Source organism: Pinus tabuliformis, chromosome 7 (genome assembly GCF_031772625.1).
Source record: "Pinus tabuliformis cultivar Carrire ecotype Pingquan chromosome 7, CPIR1, whole genome shotgun sequence".
NCBI classification, from domain to species: Eukaryota; Viridiplantae; Streptophyta; class Pinopsida; order Pinales; family Pinaceae; genus Pinus; species Pinus tabuliformis.
Window position 1 is genome coordinate 745,108,199 of NC_142293.1, and position 18,920 is coordinate 745,127,118.

An 18,920-nucleotide genomic window follows, 5' to 3' on the forward strand; every position below is an offset into this window, starting at 1 on the left:
TGTATATAAATGGATTTAGCACCCTAAAAAACTCCTAGGGCACTTGGATTGTGTAAGGGTTACCCATCAAACTTGTGATTTCAATAAATTCCTGCCGGATTTCAGAGAAATTTCAGAGAAATTAGACCGGAAAAACCCACCAGAAAAGCTTCCAAAAAGTCGCACTAAAAGACAACTAGTTTTTCACTGGAATCTGATGATAAAATTTCAAGTAAGACCGATATTTTATTATTTAAAATACATTCTTGAATGCATAAATAAATTCAATACTTTGAAAAACCTTGAGACATGAATTCTATAAATTAAATAACTTAAACTCAAGTGTTTAAAGATCTTTATCATATTTTAGTTAAAATTAAGCCAAAAAAAAAAAACTTAAAAATCCTAATTAAAATTAAACAAAGATCTGATCATATTTTAGTTAAAATTAACCCAAAAAAAAAAACCAAAAAAAACCATTTCTACTCTTAATTAAACTACATAATTAAAAAAACTTCAATTAAATAAAATAATAACAACGAATTACCTTCACTAAACCTCTGGAAAACAAAAACTCAAATAAATAATAATATTGAAAGTATAAATTCCAATGAACAATGGAACTATAAGTTCCAAAGCTCCCTTATCCCACACCTAGGGTTAGAGGTGGAAAAGCATGCACGAGAAAGGTTAGGATCGGTGGGAGTGAGGAAAGCTAAAGATGGAAAAGTTTTTTAATAGGCATGGTCATGGTGGTTGAAGATTGGATAAGCGAGCAATCAAACCCATAAAGTGTGACCCGAACCTAACCTACCTTACCCTACCCTCGCCATCTGTCCTACCACTAACGTACAGTGACCGGCCATGCCGTTGATGGGCTCGATTGAACGGTTGAAATTGGATTGCAATGTTCAACAATGGCGGTCATAAAGCAAGGCTGGATGCATGTTCACATGCATACATCTGCATGCATGGTTTGTGTGTATCTATGGATGCATGGAAGGCAATGGCATAGAGAGCACGGGAGGCCTCTTATTTCTTCTTATATTAAATTATTATTATGGGGTTAAATTCCAGATCCATCTGTCTTTCTCGCCCATTTTTTTAATGCCCTGCGGATCTTTCTGTCTGAGCTTTTACACCACTGTCTACTCAGGTTTTTTCTTTTAAAAGTCTTTTTAATCTTTTTTCAAATCTTTTAAAATCTTTTTATATTATTTGTGTTGGGTACCTTTAAATCTCCGGGGTTTTGCAGAAGAACAACATAATTTTTTTGTCCTCCCGCGGTGGTGGACGGTTCGAGCCCCCGCGGCGGCTCTCAGCATTCGAAACGTTACAAATCCGGTGGCCGCAGCAGCTAAGATCAAGATCAGCTTCTTTTCACACTAAAATTTACTCTTACTCAGATCTGGAATCTCTGCTGCTTTCAGTAATGCTCTAGAAAACACACAAGAAATTCCATATAACTACACTGAGATTTATAAAGAAATTCAAGCCTATAAGCTGAATTAAGCAGAGTACAGTAGAGTATTTATGAATGAAAGGAGAGATTTCCCCGGCCTTCATACTTCAGGGCCGACTTCATTCTTACACCCAGGATTCCAACAGCATCACCACCTCCACGGCTCCACGAATCTCAATGCTGCTGCTGCTAATAACAATGCTATTTCTAATGTCAATCCATTCTACATCCCACAGGGAGGCATTGCCAGTAACGCTACACTGCGCTTCATGTCCAGTCCTCCTTCATCTTTAGCAATTGGCAATGCCAATCCAAATAATTCTCCTCCAGAAGGGCCTGCTGCTTCACCGGGTCCTCATAATCCATTACCTCCTAGGATGGGAATGAATATGGGGTTTCGTTCAGAGCCTTTGAAGAGAAAGAGAGGAAGACCCAGGAAATACAGTAGTGATGGAGTAGGTTTGGGACTATCTCCATTGACTCCCAGCTCTCAGTCATTATCCGAAAAACGAGCCCGCGGCTCCGGCTCCGGCGCCGGCTCCAACAAGAAAGTTCAGTTGGCTGCACTTGGTACATGGTTGTCCTTTACCATCCTCCTTCTTTTGTGTTGCTGTGAATGGTAATTTAATAATCTCATTTAATGTTAGGTTCCGAGAAAGGGAGTAATTCTGTTCTAACCCCAATCTTAACACTAGCACTAGGGAGGATTAAAGCTGTAAATGCTTTTAAAGTGGGTGCAACAGGGAAGATTAAACCTGCAATTTTTTTGAAGTGGGTGTTATACTCTGTTAATGGGGAGTTTGGGGTTCATAGTTCTTTATACAAGGAAGGAAGAAAATATGTTTTAGATAGGTTTTTGTTTCTATGTCCATGCTCAATACATTGTGTAGATTTAATACATTGTTATTAAGACATATATTCACACAGGTTTGATAGATTATTCCGTCTGTAAAATTCTTCTTGCTCCTCTTAATACCAAAAGTATATAACAATTATAACTACTTACTATGATTTCTTATTTACTGAGTTCTTTAAATAGAAAAGGTAGCCTAATCTTATTTTAAATTGGCTTCTTATTTACATATGCTTATTTTGAATTTTAATAATTAATATTAAATTCTTTATTGAAAAGTTATTAGGTCAAATTATAGAATTCACATGATTTCTCTTGATGCAAAAAAAAAACTAAGTGATAATTAGCTACTACTATATTAAGATTCACTCATATCTCATTGACTGGCTTTCTTTTACAGAAATATGATCAATTCTGATATCAAAACTAGTTTCTTATTGGCACAGGTTTGTTCTGAATTCCAGTAATTAATATTAAGTCCTCCAATTGGCATTAGATGTAGTTAGTTTCTATTAGTGGTTGGCATGTATAATTGAATCATTATTTCACTAACCTGAATGATAGAAAACTGTAGCACGATTGGTCAGGTGCCAGTGGCGAAATTGAAAGTAGATTAAGCACTTTGATTCCTACTACTGGATGCATTAGAATGGGTTTGATCTCTAGGTAAACTGCTGTTTGTGTGAAGTTCATTTTCATCCGTTGGGAGGGAAATTGTACCAACATATGTCAGGTAGACAGTTCAACAATTTAATAAGTAATTGAAAAGTTCACCTTAGCAGAATTAGTGCGTCTGAATAGCCTGCAGAAAATTTATAGGAAATTGAGATATAGGATTTTTATTTGGATTTCCATCAAGCTTGGTGCAGGCTACTTGGCTTCCCCTAGTGGAGCCATGCAGGAAATGCCCCCTAAGTTTGGGATTCCTTTTCTATGTAATAAAGAGCGTCATAAATCTACATATTGATTGTGTTTGGAACTTCTCACCACTTCCGTCATTGATTGTGTTTGGAACTTCTCACCACGTCCGTCATAATATGTGGAGGTTCAGTTGTAGTTAACTTTGACTTAATCTGTGGAGGATCAGTTGTAGTTAACTTTGACTTAATATGTGGAAGTTCAGTTGTAGCTAACTTCAACTGATTTAAAAAAAAATCGGTATCTTCGTAGAAAGACTTAGCGTTTTAAAGAGGGCTTGCGTGTTGTTCTCTAAGTTTCTGAATCTGATCTTCCTTTATCCTGCAGGCTTGTAATAATGTTTGAAATAGGTCATACGCAAACTCTTTCTCGTTTTAGGTAGATCAACAAATATGTGTGACAGGCGTGCTATTCAGCATATTCCATTCTTGGTAGCTGCAAATGCACAATAAGGAACTGAATATAAACTCCATTTAGAATTTGGATATGCATTTCTCTGTGTGATATAACAAATTCTTCTTAGGTATGAAAATATGGATCTTAATGACATTCTGTACCGAGCACATTGTTGAATTCCCTCTATTTAGCGCTGGATGGTTTGTATAAATGGCTCCACTTATGCTTGCAGTGAATTTGATTTTCGTTCTTCCAATCTTTTAAATTTACTTAGTGTTTTTCAAATTAGATGTGTCTCAGATGGTGTGTGTTTTTAAAAGAGGCTATTAGTCGATGAATTGTTCTCGAGGCCATTCCTTGACAATGAATTGTTTTACTCTGTTTACTTATAACTGTGTCTCTCACAGGGAGTTCGGGTCATGGATTTACTCCACACATCATCACAATTGAAGACGGGGAGGTACGTATCTTTCAGTTTCTTGTGCAATTTCTTCATTTGTAACTCATCTGTGTTATATTTTAGCATACCTGGCCTCAATTCAATTAAACACACATATGAAACAGTGAATGAATATTGAAGTTGCATCTTTGAATGAATTTATGAATTAAGTAATTCTGTCCATCGCCTTTATATTGTTTGAAAAAGAAGAAGGCAAATTATTTGGCACCTGATTCATGTTTTTATTTCTGGTAGATTAGCTTTCTTTGTACTAGGATATATTGGAGTGATTCATACACATAAAATATGTATAAATTAAATATGGGTAAAATAATGATTTTTAATATATATATATATATATATATATATATAAAAATGAAATCATATTAATTATTAAAAATAAAAAAATGAAATAATTTATTAATTTTATTTGGTATCGTTTTTAAATATTTTTTTTGAGTCAATCAACCATATATATTATATAGTAAATTGTTTCATATCAAATTTGTAAACACAAAGTATTATCTTTCATCTTTCTCTATTTATATTTATATAAAGTATATCACTGCGAATCCATCTTAACTCGGGGTTTTTTAAGCGTCAAAAAAATTGCATCTCAATTGTTTTTTGATCTCTCGATGTTTAAGAGATCCGGTTAAGATGGATTTACAGTGGTTTTAATTTAATGCACATGTGAAACAGTCAGTACATGTTATTTTCATATCTCTAAAATGAATGAATTTACGTCATTGCTTGAATATGGTAAACATTAATTGTTTTTTACCTGAACAAAGCTAGTTTTATATTAATATAACGTAAAACTCTTGTTGAGATGCTTTGTGACACATCAACATGTTGATTCTCAGCCGGTTGTAAACAGTTTACTTAATTTCATATGTTTTTTTTGTTCAAGAGGTTATGGAGAAATCTAAGGAATGCTTCCCCACATTCATGGATGGTATCTCTAATAAATCTCTCAGTGTAAATTAATGTGCAGCATCCAAAGAGGATTGAAATCAGACACCTATTGGGATGATATCTCTAGTAAATCTCTCAATGTAACTTAGTGTACATCACCCAAAAAGAATTCAAACTAGACACCTATTAGAATAAAATTAGCCTAAATCTTAATAACATTGATAGCAGTTAGTTAAACTAAATAATTAAACTACCATTTATAATTTAATATTTAATTATTATCCAATATACCATTTATAATTTAATATTTACTTATTATCCAATATACATTTTATGTATATTTTATATGAGGGATCTCTAATAACAATCATAATTTAATATTTAATTATTATCCAATATATATTTTATGTATATTTTATATGAGGGATCTCTAATAACATTTATAATTTAATATTTAATTATTATCCACCCTGTACTGTAATTTATTTGAGGAATCTCTACTACCACAATAATGGTATCAACCAAATAAATAAGCTGCTTTTATTTGTGATAGTGGTATCAACCAAATAAATAAGCTGCTTTTATTTGTGATAGTGGTATCAACCAAATAAATAAGCTGCTTTTATTTGTGATAGTGGTATCAGCCAAATAAATAAGCTGCTTTTATTTGTGATAGTAGTTAATAATGATACATTAAAATTTTTAGACCTGCTTCTGCAAATGGTCCTCTTGTCTTCTAGTCGTATTGTTTTCTGTGCTTCTTTCTTGTATTTCCCAAGAAAGATCTCAACCTTAGTTTTCTAAAAGTTTGAGCTCATATTGCATCCTTAGGTGCATGCTGTATATGCAACTTGTATGGTCCATGTGTGGTTAGGTGGGGGAGCTGTTTGTTGCCAAGTATATGTTGTTGTTGAGTACATTTTTGGAAAAAAGCTCATATGGTGGAATGTCTCTTTAATAAATGAAAAGAGTCTAGAATTTAATTGCCGAGCCCCCATCTTTCCTTGGACAATAAATGCAGGTACAATAATGCAAGTAATTCTTAGTAAAGACTCTCACAGTTGAGTTTCGCCCTGAAATTAAAAGAAGTAGGAGTTTAATCTCTTAATCTCCACTTGAACTTGTAGAAATAAGGTTTAAATCTTTCCCTTGTTGTAAGTAGTACAAATCAGTGTGGAAAAAGTTTGCAAAAAATTGTGATTTAATTCTAAAAACGCGATTTTTTGATCTAAATGATTTATCCCTCGACTTTTTGGCGACTTTTTCACATAGGGAAAAATCGCGATTTTTTCGTTAAATCGGGAGTCGACCCAAAAAGTCGGCCTCCCTTCCCAAGCCACGGATAAAGAGGCCGCAAAGATGAAAAAACTGTAAATTGAAGCTTCCATCCATGCATTTTCAAGTTATTGCATAGTATTGTTTGTCATACTTCTTGCGAGCATAGCAGTGTCATTTGTAATCTGTTAGTTTTGAGGTTAGGATATGTTTTTGTTTTCCAAGGAAAAACAAATCTTTATACTTCATATTTCTAGTTAGAAAGCAAAGTATACATTGGCTAAGCCTCCAGGCTTTCAGTGATCCAGACTCTAACAGCCACTGCCCCTTCAAAAGATTACAAAAGTACCAAAAGGATAGGCATACAATAGTCTTTCGTAGAAAGAACCCCACACCATCAAAATCATTGTTACAATTGTTGAATGCTTCCAGAAGAAACAACAAAGAGGAGGTCATGAAGATCAAACAACAACAACCTGTCAAAAAAAAACAAAACCAGTGCCTCAAAAAAGAACCCATTTTTCAGACAGGAACAAAGTACCTGTGAAATCTTGTGACAACAAAGATCCTTCCTACAATGAGAGCATGTTTTGAAAGGGAATCTTCTTTAGTGGTGAACTCCCTGTAAATATGGGGAAATGCCAAGGCTAGGTTAGTAATCTGACATCTACTGTTTTCTCAGAAAATAAGCAGTTTGGAGTCACCAAGCGTTAATTTTCACATCTACTGTGATACTCACTGTTAATTTTCATTGGACTTACCACCTAACACCTTATTACCCAAGTAGATTACAATCTACTAAATAAATGCATGACTCATTTCTTAATACAATTAGCGGAAACAAAAATTATAAGGGGAAGAGGATCTCAGTGACTGATTACTTGATGACTTTTAGATAACTCATGATATACATTTATTATATTTTTTGTTGATATTTTGACCCTTGAGAGTTGAGACTCAGACAAGACTCAAAATTCAGTAGTTGATTCACTATTTTGATATGTGATATAGCACTAGACTTCATATACGTATTATATATTAGCTTTCTTTACATGTTTATGTGGAAATGCATTTATTTGATGTTGTGGATACTCTAGATGTAAGAAAAAATTAAAAAAAAAATGAATAGTTTTGTGTTTTTTTAATTTTGCCGACTTTTTCAAAAAACTCCCGACTTTGACAAGTTTTTCAACTTTTGGACCTTTGCTGAATTAATCCCGACTTAGACTTTTTCCACATTGGTACAAATTAATTGACGCATTTTCTTTATATTGTTGTACATGATAAGCACGCAGAAGGTTACCTTTTTCCTTGCACATGTTAGATATTATAAAATTTCACATTCCACATGTTAGATCTTATAAAATTTCACATTGCAAATGTGTTAGATTTATAAAATTTCACATTTCTAATCAGGTGTCTGTACAGTTATGATTGCATTTTCTTATTATTTTGGCATTTCCGATATGTTGATTCTTCGAAATGCTACCTAGATCAATAAAACACTGAATACATATGGTACAAGATAAATCAGCCCATTGGAAATCAAGATTGGGGCATGTGATAGCACCGTAAGTTTGTCCTTTGGTGCTCTCCGTGGCTAATGACTTTGTGATTGCTAGCCAGCCCACTCCTAAAGCTATGGCAATTCAAAATAGATATTATCTTAAGGACCAAAAATAGGATCCGTTATTTTTGTTCTTAATTTTCTTAATGAATTGTTAGAGAAAGATTTCGGCGAAAATCACATGGAAAATCATTTGTCAGATAAAATCACATGGAAAATCATTTGTTAGAGAAAGATTTTCGCCGAAATCTTTCTCTAACATAATATGGATCACAGAAGCCTAAACTCTATTTTCTTAATGAATGTCAATGTGCTTATTGCTATGTTAAGCTGACCTTAGCTACTTGTCATCTCCACCATTTGTTCACTCGAGTCTATATAGAAAAGGTGTTTCAGTTTGCTATCTTCTATGGTGCGATTTCAAAATGGAGGAACTTATTTTATCGCATCTTGAGTTGTCGATTTAACCTGCTTCATTTTTATTTTGCAAATTATTAACTTGAAAGGATTTAGAAGTCTGCTACAAAATTCTCAAGTGTGTAGTGTGATTATTAATAAGGATCTAAATTTAGTAAGTTAACATTATAATAGCCCACAAATTAGATACACCAATAATTTATGACTTAGCAAAAGCTTAAATATCCTAACTCTATCGGAATAGAATCTATCCCAAAAATCACTTGCCTATAAGACTTATCACATTAAGCCAAACATATTCCTTAAAAATATTCCTTAAAATTAAACACAGATGAATAATAGAAAAAACCATGACCTCCATGGCTCGAGCTACTCACCCAAAACATAAAAAATTATCTTAAAAACATCAAAAATTATCTTAAAAACTTGGTTTTCCACGTCAAAAGGTAATTGACTATAGTTGGAATCTGATCTAGGATCCTTAGCCTCATAAACTAGGCCTGTGATCCCAAACACATGCTTAACGGACTCCATTGCTTTATAGACTGAGCACTTGCCATCGGTAGATTGGAAGTTTTCGGTTTGTCGTTCATGGGGATCTTCTTTCATGGATGACTTGCCAAAGTCACGGTGTGCATCTTTTCATGTTTATGATTTGCCAAGTGACTAAATGCACTTTAGCGTCTATCCTTAATTTTCATACTCACTGCGTTCTTAATATCGTTCTTTCGCTTGACTCTAGTACCGCAGTAAGTTTGCTTGCTACACCATCCTTTGGCATTAGAAATAAAGTAAATTATGAGGCTTGAAAGCTATCGTAGTTGGTTTACTTTGCCAACTGCAATCTTACTGAGAACGTGCTTGTTCGTATGTAATTTCAGCTTAATGAAATTCTTAATATAATGACCTAGCTGTGGTTAACCTTGTGAGTGTCTGTACAAAGCAAATTCCCATTTCATATGTTTATAGCTAGGCTTATTATCTTATTAACCTTGTGAGTGTTTGTACAAAGCAAATTCCCATTTCATATGTTTATAGCTAGGCTTATTATCTTATTGGCACTATGATTATGGTTCTTGTTACAATTATCTGATAAATAATTTTACTTGCTCCTCTATATAAAATATTATACAGTGCTATACATCAAGTAAACATTTCTTTCCCAGACTTCCTAAATATGTGTGCAGGCTATGAAGCTCTATTGCTTAGTGATCTACCATCACGGAAGAGCGTGTCTCCCATAATTACATCTTTATATTCCGTTTACATTTCCTCACTAACGAGGAAGCTTCCAAAGTTTTGAAGATATATCCAATACCTTCAATCCATTTTCATAAGCAACAATGAAGCCTTAGTTTATGCATACAAGTTATAAAATTTAAAGACTGGAAAAGGTTTTTAAGTTTTAAATTACCTTTTTCAATTCATTTTCATAAGCGACAATGAAGCCTTAGTTTATGCATACAAGTTATATAGTTTAAAGACTTGAAAAGGTTTTTAAGTTTTAAATTAGCTTTTTCAATGTTTTTAGGTTTTAAATTACCTTCTCAAGTTTTAAACTTAAGATGAATTAAGTTGAGATGTTTTTGTTTTTTGTTTTGTTTTGTTTTGTTTTTTTTTACAAGATTGGTTATTTTTGTATTACAAAAAAGAAAAAGGAAGGAGCTAAGTCCACATTCCAGAGGGTTCTGGTTGACAAGGGAGACACAAAATGGGAACGCAGTCCTTGCCTCGGCCTTTGGAACCTTGATTCTATATTTTTCGAAAGCTAAGAAAACATACTGTCTAACAAACTGCCCAAGTAACAAACAAAATTTACAAAGCATAGATGAAAAGATTACATCAGATTCACCAAAATTGGTTCACCGACTCTTCCGGCTGCTGTCCCCTTTTCTTGCTGTACCTGGAGGAGGTTTCTCCCTGTTGACTTTGGTTTAGTGATTTGATATAATCCACAACTTCTTCCAGGTGCTTGCATTTATCCTTCAAGTCTTCAATTTCAGCTCTTTGATTGTCGATTTCTCTTTGCTTGTATACATTAATCATCTTCATCTCGGCTCTTAGATCTTTAAGAGATTGGTTGAAACGACCAATCATAAATCTGTTGGCCCTACAGGTCGGGCAACTCTCGTTCTTCTCTACTTTCTCTAACGGATTGCAAGACATTTTTCCTCTCTGTTTTATTCTGTCAGCTGTTTTTTCTTTGCTTGGAGGATGTGCTCTTGGCTTTGACTGATTGCTTCTTTTATCTCTGCTTCTTTTGGCTTTGTTCTGGACTATTTTTGATATCTTCAAAGATTCCTTGTTAAGCCTGCAATGCTGTGGAAACTTTGAAACCCAATGACAATTTGAGGGCGGGGTAGTGTTTTGCTTGTAAGACAGTGAGGAGGGGGGATCAATATTCTCAGGATCAGAGGTGGAGAGAAGGCTTTGGGTATTGATGATTATGGAGGAAGCAAAATGGAGATGAAAGATACAGATCAGATAGGGACGGATTTTAGGAATAGAAACTAAACTGAGATTGCTTTCAATCCAAAAGCCAATGTCATTTTTATACTGTGAATGAAATTTGGAAAAACGGGCGTTACTTTTACCTTTGCTCTGAGTTTTGCTGTTGTAGTAAAAATTCAGCGCACATTTAGCTCTTGAGTCTTCATCTACAAGACTTCGCTGGACGTGATCCGATTGCTGAGTGAGGAGGATTGTGGAGCTATTCCGCCAATGACTTAGATGCGTTCTGCTGAGCTCTTCGTAAATGTTCCTTGCATTTCTTAGAGTGATACTTACACGTTACTTATCCCAGTGATGAAAACCACTATGCAGATGCTTTCAATGTATAATTTTTTGGATGGTGAGAATACCTAATGCTGCAGGTATCCATCATGCTTCGTTTGCTCATGACAGCATAGGTGTCCACTGTAGACCAAGATTGACTGTCGATACCATTTCTGAACTGATAATGCCTGATATGACTAATACCTTCTTTATTCAGAACTGAAGGACGATTGTTGGCTTGTTTTAAGTTGTGATGGATCATTTTTGGGATTGAAAGGATCCCCTGCTCTGTGCGAGAAAGATAACACTTGATGGTATGGACTGTCGACTGAGAAAGGATCCCCTGGTCATTGCTGCTAACTTCAGTTATTCTGCTGCCTGATTTGATGTTATATGTCCTCATGTGATTTTCAATCCATACCTCATTTGAAAACGAATTATGGGATATTTTCTTCATAAGTTTTATTGTTCTCTTTCACAGTCCCGACTTGCCTCTCCACTGCCTTGTTGGCTAGAGTGTCCGCATCCTTATTTTGAATTCTTAAAACATGCTTATAGGCTATTTTTCCCATATTTTTTGTGTTTATTTTGATTCTCTGACTTATTTTGTTAATTGCTGAGCTTTTGAACTCCTTTCCTGTTTCCATAGCTGCAATAATGATTGCGGAATCCCCAATTATTATTGGGTCCTTTATCCCTTTTTTATTTAAGATCTTTGTGCCTAGCAGAAGACTATAAGCTTCCGCCTTGTTGTTTGACATCTCTCCTAGGCCCCATTCATAGGTTGATATTCTCTTACCATTCGGATCTAGAATTAGACCACCTGCTCCTGCTCTACCTGGGTTGTTTTTTGAGGCTCCGTCAAAGAATAGAATATACTTCCTTTGTTCTTTGATCCACTCAGCCATTTCTGTATCATTCAGACGTAATTTCCACTCCTTGTTTTTTGCAATGTCTTTGTTTTTTTTTTTAAAAGCTTCTGATTTGTTTTCTATTGAAGCTTTGCTGTACCAGTCTCTTTCTTCTTGTTGTAAGTTGTTCTGGTCCATTCTTGTTGCTCCATTTGTACCTATTATTTCTGAAACTTGACTCCAAGTTTTTGATAGAATATTCCCTATACTTGGTTTTTGTCCTTTAAATATGCACTTGTTTCGAGCTAGCCATATTTGCCAGCATAGAATGGAGGGAAGGCATTTCCATATTCTATTTATTATGGCTTTTTTCTTCTTAGTATAAGGGTAGCTTTTTACCTAGTTTTTGTGAAGATTTGTCAGTTGCGTTGAGGAGCTTATGCTTAAATCTAGAGGGCTTATCAATTGCTTCCAGCATTCCCTCGCCATCATGCAGTTCATAAACAAGTGCTGGATATTTTCCTCCTCCATTTGGCACATGACACATTTAGAAGGCCCTTGAAAGCCTTTTTTTTAAGTTTTCCGCTGTGAGTATTTTACCTTTCATAAGAGACCATATGAAGAATTTAATTTTGGGCAAACACTCATTTTCCAAACTGCTTTCCAGAGATTCCAGAATCACGGTTGTTGTAATTTTGGAGATAATCATAACCTAATTTCACTGTATAGTTTCCCCCGCTTGGATCCCAAACAAACTCATCTTGGTCCTCTTTATTTATAGAAGCTGCTCCAACTAACCGAATTTTCAAAGCTTCCCATTGGCTTTTCAATCTTGGAGGTAGTGCTGACACTCTCCATTTTATCCAAATATTCTGATCCCACTCAGAAATTGAGTATAAGGTGTTGAGATTTTTTTCCTCCATCCAATTTTGCAATCCTCTTAGATTTTGCTGCTGTCTTAGAGGATTTTCCCCCATTATTCTATCATCCCATATAGAAATTGTTTCTCCATTGCCAGGATTTTTAGAAATTTGATCTCTTATGTGGGGAATGGTCTTTTTCACCAATTTCCAAATTTGGGTACAGGGCCGATCTGGGATTATTTCAGAGAGCATTTTTGTCCTTTGACAATTTAAATATTTCCTTGTTAGAGCTTTTTCCCACCACTGTTCTTTGCCATTTATCATTCTCCAGATGATTTTGGTCCCTAGAGCAATATTCATTAATCCTGGTAACCGAATTGCAATTCCTCCTTTCTCAAATGGAAGAGTTACTTGCTCCCATCGAACTAAGCTGAATTTTTTATTTTCTTGTTTTCCTCCTTGCCAGAGGAAGCTTCTGATTATTAGTTCCATTTGCTTGTGGGCGCTTGCCAGAGCCATTATTATTGCATACTGATATATTGGCAGAGCCGAAAGAAGGGCCTTAATCATTATTGTTCTTCCTGCCAGGTTGAGCCACATCATTCCCCAATTCTGAATTTTTCCCCTCATTTTCTCCACATGCTTATTCCAAACTTCTGATTTGACCATTTCCTTTGCTAATGGAAGCCCAAGATAAATGAAATGACTCCATTTTATTTGTACCGGTATTTCCATTATTTGGGAGATTCTCTGCATTGTATTTATAGAAATATTCCAGCTGTAGATTTTGCATTTGTTGTTGTTTAAAAGTCCTCCTGAGATAGAAAGAAAATCATCTAAAACTTTTTTGAATCGTTTTGCAATGATGCAAGATGCTCCCCCTATGAGGAGGGTATCGTCTGCAAAAAGGGAATGATTTATCTCTTTGACTCCTCTTGAGATCTGAATACCTATTTTTTTTTTTCTCTCTGATTTTCTAGCTGAACACTTAGAGATTCTGCCATTATAATGTAAAGAAAGGGGGAGAGAGGACATCCTTGTCTCAATCCTCTAGAGCTTTGAAAAAAATTACTTGGTCTTCCATTAATTAAAGGAGCTATCCATGGATTTGTGATACAAGCCAAAATGGTATCTATGAACTTTATTGAGATGCCGAACTTTTTGAGGACTGCTACAAGAAATTTATGATTCACTCTATCAAATGCATTGGCCATGTCTAACTTGATGACCATTCCCTTTTCTTTTCTTTGGATGCTACTGTGAATGGCTTCCTGTACAATTATCACATTATCTGTGATTTGTCTTCTTGGTACAAAACCACCTTGATTTTCTGAAATAATAGTTGGCAGAATTTTTTTAATTCTATTTGCCAAAATTTTGGTGATTATTTTGTAGGACGAATTACACAAGGAGATAGGCCTATATCTGCCAAAGGAAGTTGGATTTGGCTCTTTGGGAATGAGGGCCAAGTAGGAGGCTTTTGTATTTCCCCCAATTTTGTTTTTTTTAAAGGCATTTTTAATCATTCTCATTAAATCTTTCTTGATAGTTTCCCAATGATTCCTGTAAAAAGCTATTGTGAAGCCATCCGGTCCTGGAGCTTTATCAGGATGTAGACTCCACACTGCTTCTTTGATTTCCTCCTCAGTGACATCTTTATCTAATTCTCTGTTTTGCTGCTCGCTGATTTTTTTATTTATTTGCTGTAAAAATTCTTCACTATCAGCTTGCTGGTCACTAGCTGAAAGTAGACCTTTGAAGTGGTTGTGGGCTGCCTTCTTAATTTCTTCTATTCCTTTTATTTCTTGCCCCTCTACTTGTATTTGCTCAATCTGATTTCCAGCTCTCCTTATTTTCATTGTGTTATGAAAAAAAGCGGTGTTTTTGTTGTCCGCTTTCAACCATAGACATCTTGATTTCTGCCTGCTTTCTTCTTCTTCTCGCCGATTTTGCTTATATAATTCCAAAAATATCTCTTTTTTTAAGTAGTCTTGTTCACTTTCTTGTTTTTTCTTTTTTTCCTTACTGTTATTATCTATTTTTTTGGGAATTCTATTGTTTAAGTTTTAAATTTTAGTGTATTAAAAATATTTATATTTTATTTATAATATGTAATTATGTAATAATTATATTTTTATATGTTTTAAAGAAAATTTTGTGAAATGTTTTTGTTTAAATAATTTTAAAATAGAGGGTATTTAGTCATAAAATTAGTTGTTAGTTTTGAGAGATTTGACAAAATTTGAATTTATGATTTATGGTTTTTTCTTAGGTGGATGGTTTAACAAATTAAACTAACCTTCAAGTCTTTGCGAGTAATATTGATTATTCAAATATTTATTTTTTTGATCAGGGTAAACACATTTTTTATTTATGAAATAAACCCCATCTCCGCATTATCATGGTCCCACTTTACTAAGGAGAACCTTCCAAATTTGTCAAGGCACACATTTTATGCTTGTCTAAATTTGAATATAGGTCATTTACATGGCAATGCCTCGTTGCAACCACTATGCCACAAGTTACAACTTGATGGGTTATTTAATATTTCACTCTATAATAATATTATAATTGTCTTGATTTTAGACTCGTGTTTTTTATATATATATATATAACAATGTTTTTTAAATTGTCATTTATAAATAAGGTCTTATATCCTTTTTAATCCATTTTTCATTTTCTAGGTTGCTTGTTTTTTAGTTTTTCATTTTCTTGAAATAATATAGAAGTGAAAGCATACAAATGTGAATTCATTATCATATTTATAATCATTTAGTGATGATAGCTTTTAAATTTATCCAAATACACATTTTATGTGTATCAATATATAAATATATCAATGTTTTTAAAATTGGAACCGGTGATCGGATTGGTTTACCTAATGAACCGGTTGACCGACCGGAACCGGTCTAACAGGCATTGGTTTGGTCTAAATGAACCGGTTTTAAAAAAATACATTAAATAATAATTTTTAATGAAAAAACTATTTTTAAGATTTAAAACCATGATTCCAAGCCAATAGAGACAAAATATGCAAAAATTGCTCATTTATATACCATGTAAAGGTGAATATATCAAAATGGCACCGAGTGCAATACATATCATCAACAAAATACAAAAGCAATGAGGCTTTAAATGGCCTCTAGAGTGCAAAAACAAAGCCTACAAACTATGGGGCCAGTGGCCTACTATAAGATTCAAGTCTACATATATGATAATACTATCATAGTGATCAACATTATCACTTGAAACTTCTCATGAGTCATCATGATCAAACTCAGTTGGTTGAGTCTCGACTCCCAAACTTTGCAATCACAAACTTCTCTATTGGTTTAGTGACTTGAGTCTCAAACTTCTGAAGGTATTCTGCCGTAATATGCCCTATTATTTCATTTGGTGCTCCACATGGCCTCTTATCCCAGCCAAGTGTTGCTTGAACCTGTTAATACCCCCTCCTTGAATGCATTTTTGGCAATATTTGCAGATCATTTTGCCATCAATCATATCACAATGAGCCCATGCAGTGTCTTTGGCTTTTGGAGGCATGATGACTACTACTTAGCTTAAACTCTGTTGTTGCACTACTCCAGCGAAAACTCAACACTCTCCAAGCTACCAAGCAAACTCACAAACACTCTAAATGAGATGTGTGAGACAATGAGAGGGAGAGGGACCTCTTAAAGGCTTGGAGAGGGTGTTTTTGGAGGGAAAGCACCCTTAGTTTCCCTCCATAACCCCTAAAACACAATCAAAAAGTTTTTTTGTTTGTTTGTTTTTTTTTTGTTCTCAATTGACGGTGGGTGTGCCTCCTAACTGGTCGGTTTGATACAAACCCTGACCAGGTTTTTTGGCTGGTTTTGACTGGTGGGCTCGCTAACCGACCGGTTAGACCAGTGACCGGTTAGCAAGGCTGGTTTTGAAAACTTTGATATATATATATATATATATATAAGCCAAGATATTCACATTAGATCAACAGTGTAAAATACATAGCAGACAGTCTAGAGATCATGGGGGTCTGAGCCCTTTACCTGTCGGAAAACTTTTCCTTGGAGTGGGGAAACCAAAGATTGAGACGCAAAATCCTCTGTCGCTGAGGGGAAACCAGAAACAGTAGCTTGATACATTGGATTTAAACAAGTCAATATAAGAGATAGTTTTTTCTACTATGAATTGAATGGCGCTAAGCCATCCATTGACCAGCCTGGTTGTAGGAGCCAAGATGCCAAAATGAACCAACTTGGTGTAGAAACATGTAAAACTTGAGAATTATCAAGAACCTATTGAATTTACATGAAAATGTTATATTATAATCATTATCAAAATAATTTACATGGAAACATTATTTTATAATCATCATAACATAATTTGATAGAATTTTTAATTATTTAATAATATTTATATTTTATTTTAGTCTTAAAGCAGTTGTGTGTGTGTTTTTTAAAATTTATTATGATGTATAAAAATATGTTATGTAATATTTTAGTATATATGTTTTAATTTTAAAAGCTAAAATTTGTATTTTAATTAATCATTATTAATTTTTGTCTTTTTATATTATATATAAAAATATTTTGTTCGTTTGTTTGTTAAGTTGTGTGAGTTCTGAGATGACGTGTTGCTTAATCTTTGGCTTGAGAAACTGCGACTTAGCGGTATCTAAGCTGTCAGAATCACTCAGGGATTGCACTTGCTTTGGGCCACACCAACCCTTAAGATGGCTGGATTTTTGCCCATGGAGTTTCGAACTAGTGACCTTCACATTACAGAGTGCCTTAATAGTACACCCCATCACTGTGAGCATCATATATAAAAATATTTTTTTGTGAATCAGACTTTCTATTAATTGTCAAAATATTTTACATACAATACCAAAAAACTAGTGGTCTCACCCTGACTGGGTTTGTTGACCATTGATAACTAACCATTACAAAACATCCAAAATAAACTAAGGGCTGCCGCCCAAATCCGATGAGGCCAAAAACACCAAAACACCTGCAAGATACATAACACCCCAATCACCATGGCTAATCATCAAAAGTGATGACGCAGGATTGTCAGGCCCTGGCCTTGGGGGGAGGAGGATGATATGGGCAGTCTACATGCTACTCTAGATAAGTTAGCCATGCTTCCAATTTGTCAATCTTTTCTGCAATAAGATTCTAGCCACGCCACACCAAGAAGATTCTAGCCACGCCACACCACAACCACTCGCTCACAAAGGTGGCATTGGAAGTATGTCGTTGTTGGAGTGCTTCCATCACTTTCTCATGTTCCTCCCAGTGAGTCCTGTCCTGAGCCTCCAATAGCCTTCACAGATTGCTTTGATGACCTAGACGAAGCCGCATGACGAGGAGGGCCCCCATGCCCAAGCCCAGCGGGGCTCATGCTACCACCCCTACCGCCGTGCCGTTTCGCACCACCACCACAACCATGACCCTGCCTTGTAATTCTGCCACTTCCATGACCCCATCCAGCGTTAGCGCCCCCACGATGATCGCTCCCCTTTAAACTAGCTGGGGCTGGAGAGGCTTTGGCCACACGAGAAGACCTCGGGGTCGGTTTCATATTAGCCCCGACCGCACAGGAAACATCAAAAAGCCAACAAACATGAACACAAGCTATTGGTTTCTTGCCACCCCAATACCACTGCGAAACTCCCAAAGAGTGCACCAGTCCTTCAACCAAGCTGCCTCTGCTAAGACCGGAAGAAATTATAAGGAGCCCCACCCCCCTTCCCCCCCCAAAATCGCCACTCGCTCCCAAGGCCAGGAATTTCCACCTCCAGCCAGATGCCAATCCACCAACACCTTTCTTACCGCTGGGGAGCCACGCTCCAGACGCACAACTCTTTCTGCTTCCCCAACGACCTGTAGTTCCACCACTACCGGAGCCCCCTAGCCAGCGTACAACGCTGACGCCCCTTGAAAAATCGCCCCCTTGCCAGGACCAGAGAAGAAAGCCCCGCAACACCCCATAAGTCTCCATTTACACCAAGAAGTAGCACAATTTCCACCTCAGCCAAATACTTAAACGCCGAAGAAATAATTCCCCAGAGCACCAAACACAACAAGTCCCAAAATGCAAAGGATAAAATAGAACCTAAATACTGAAAGCAACCCCAAAAAACCCCATGCATAGTCCACCATAACAACATAGGGCATTGAGAAAAACAATCTGTCACCCATAACACCCAGAACTTGCTTA

At 35.5% G+C, this 18,920-nt stretch overlaps 1 protein-coding gene across 1 annotated transcript in view; it reads left to right on the forward strand.

The window, feature by feature from the left end:
• Positions 1–980: 980 nt before the first annotated feature.
• Positions 981–18,920, forward strand: part of LOC149249689 (AT-hook motif nuclear-localized protein 14-like) — a 67,233-nt gene continuing 49,293 nt past the window's right edge. Inside the window, exons 1-3 of the mRNA XM_089458761.1 lie at positions 981–1,135; positions 1,235–2,011; positions 4,016–4,068. Of these exons, the coding sequence (XP_089314887.1) occupies positions 1,513–2,011; positions 4,016–4,068 (552 nt within the window). The 5' untranslated portion in view covers positions 981–1,135; positions 1,235–1,512. The remainder of the gene's footprint in view (positions 1,136–1,234; positions 2,012–4,015; positions 4,069–18,920) is intronic.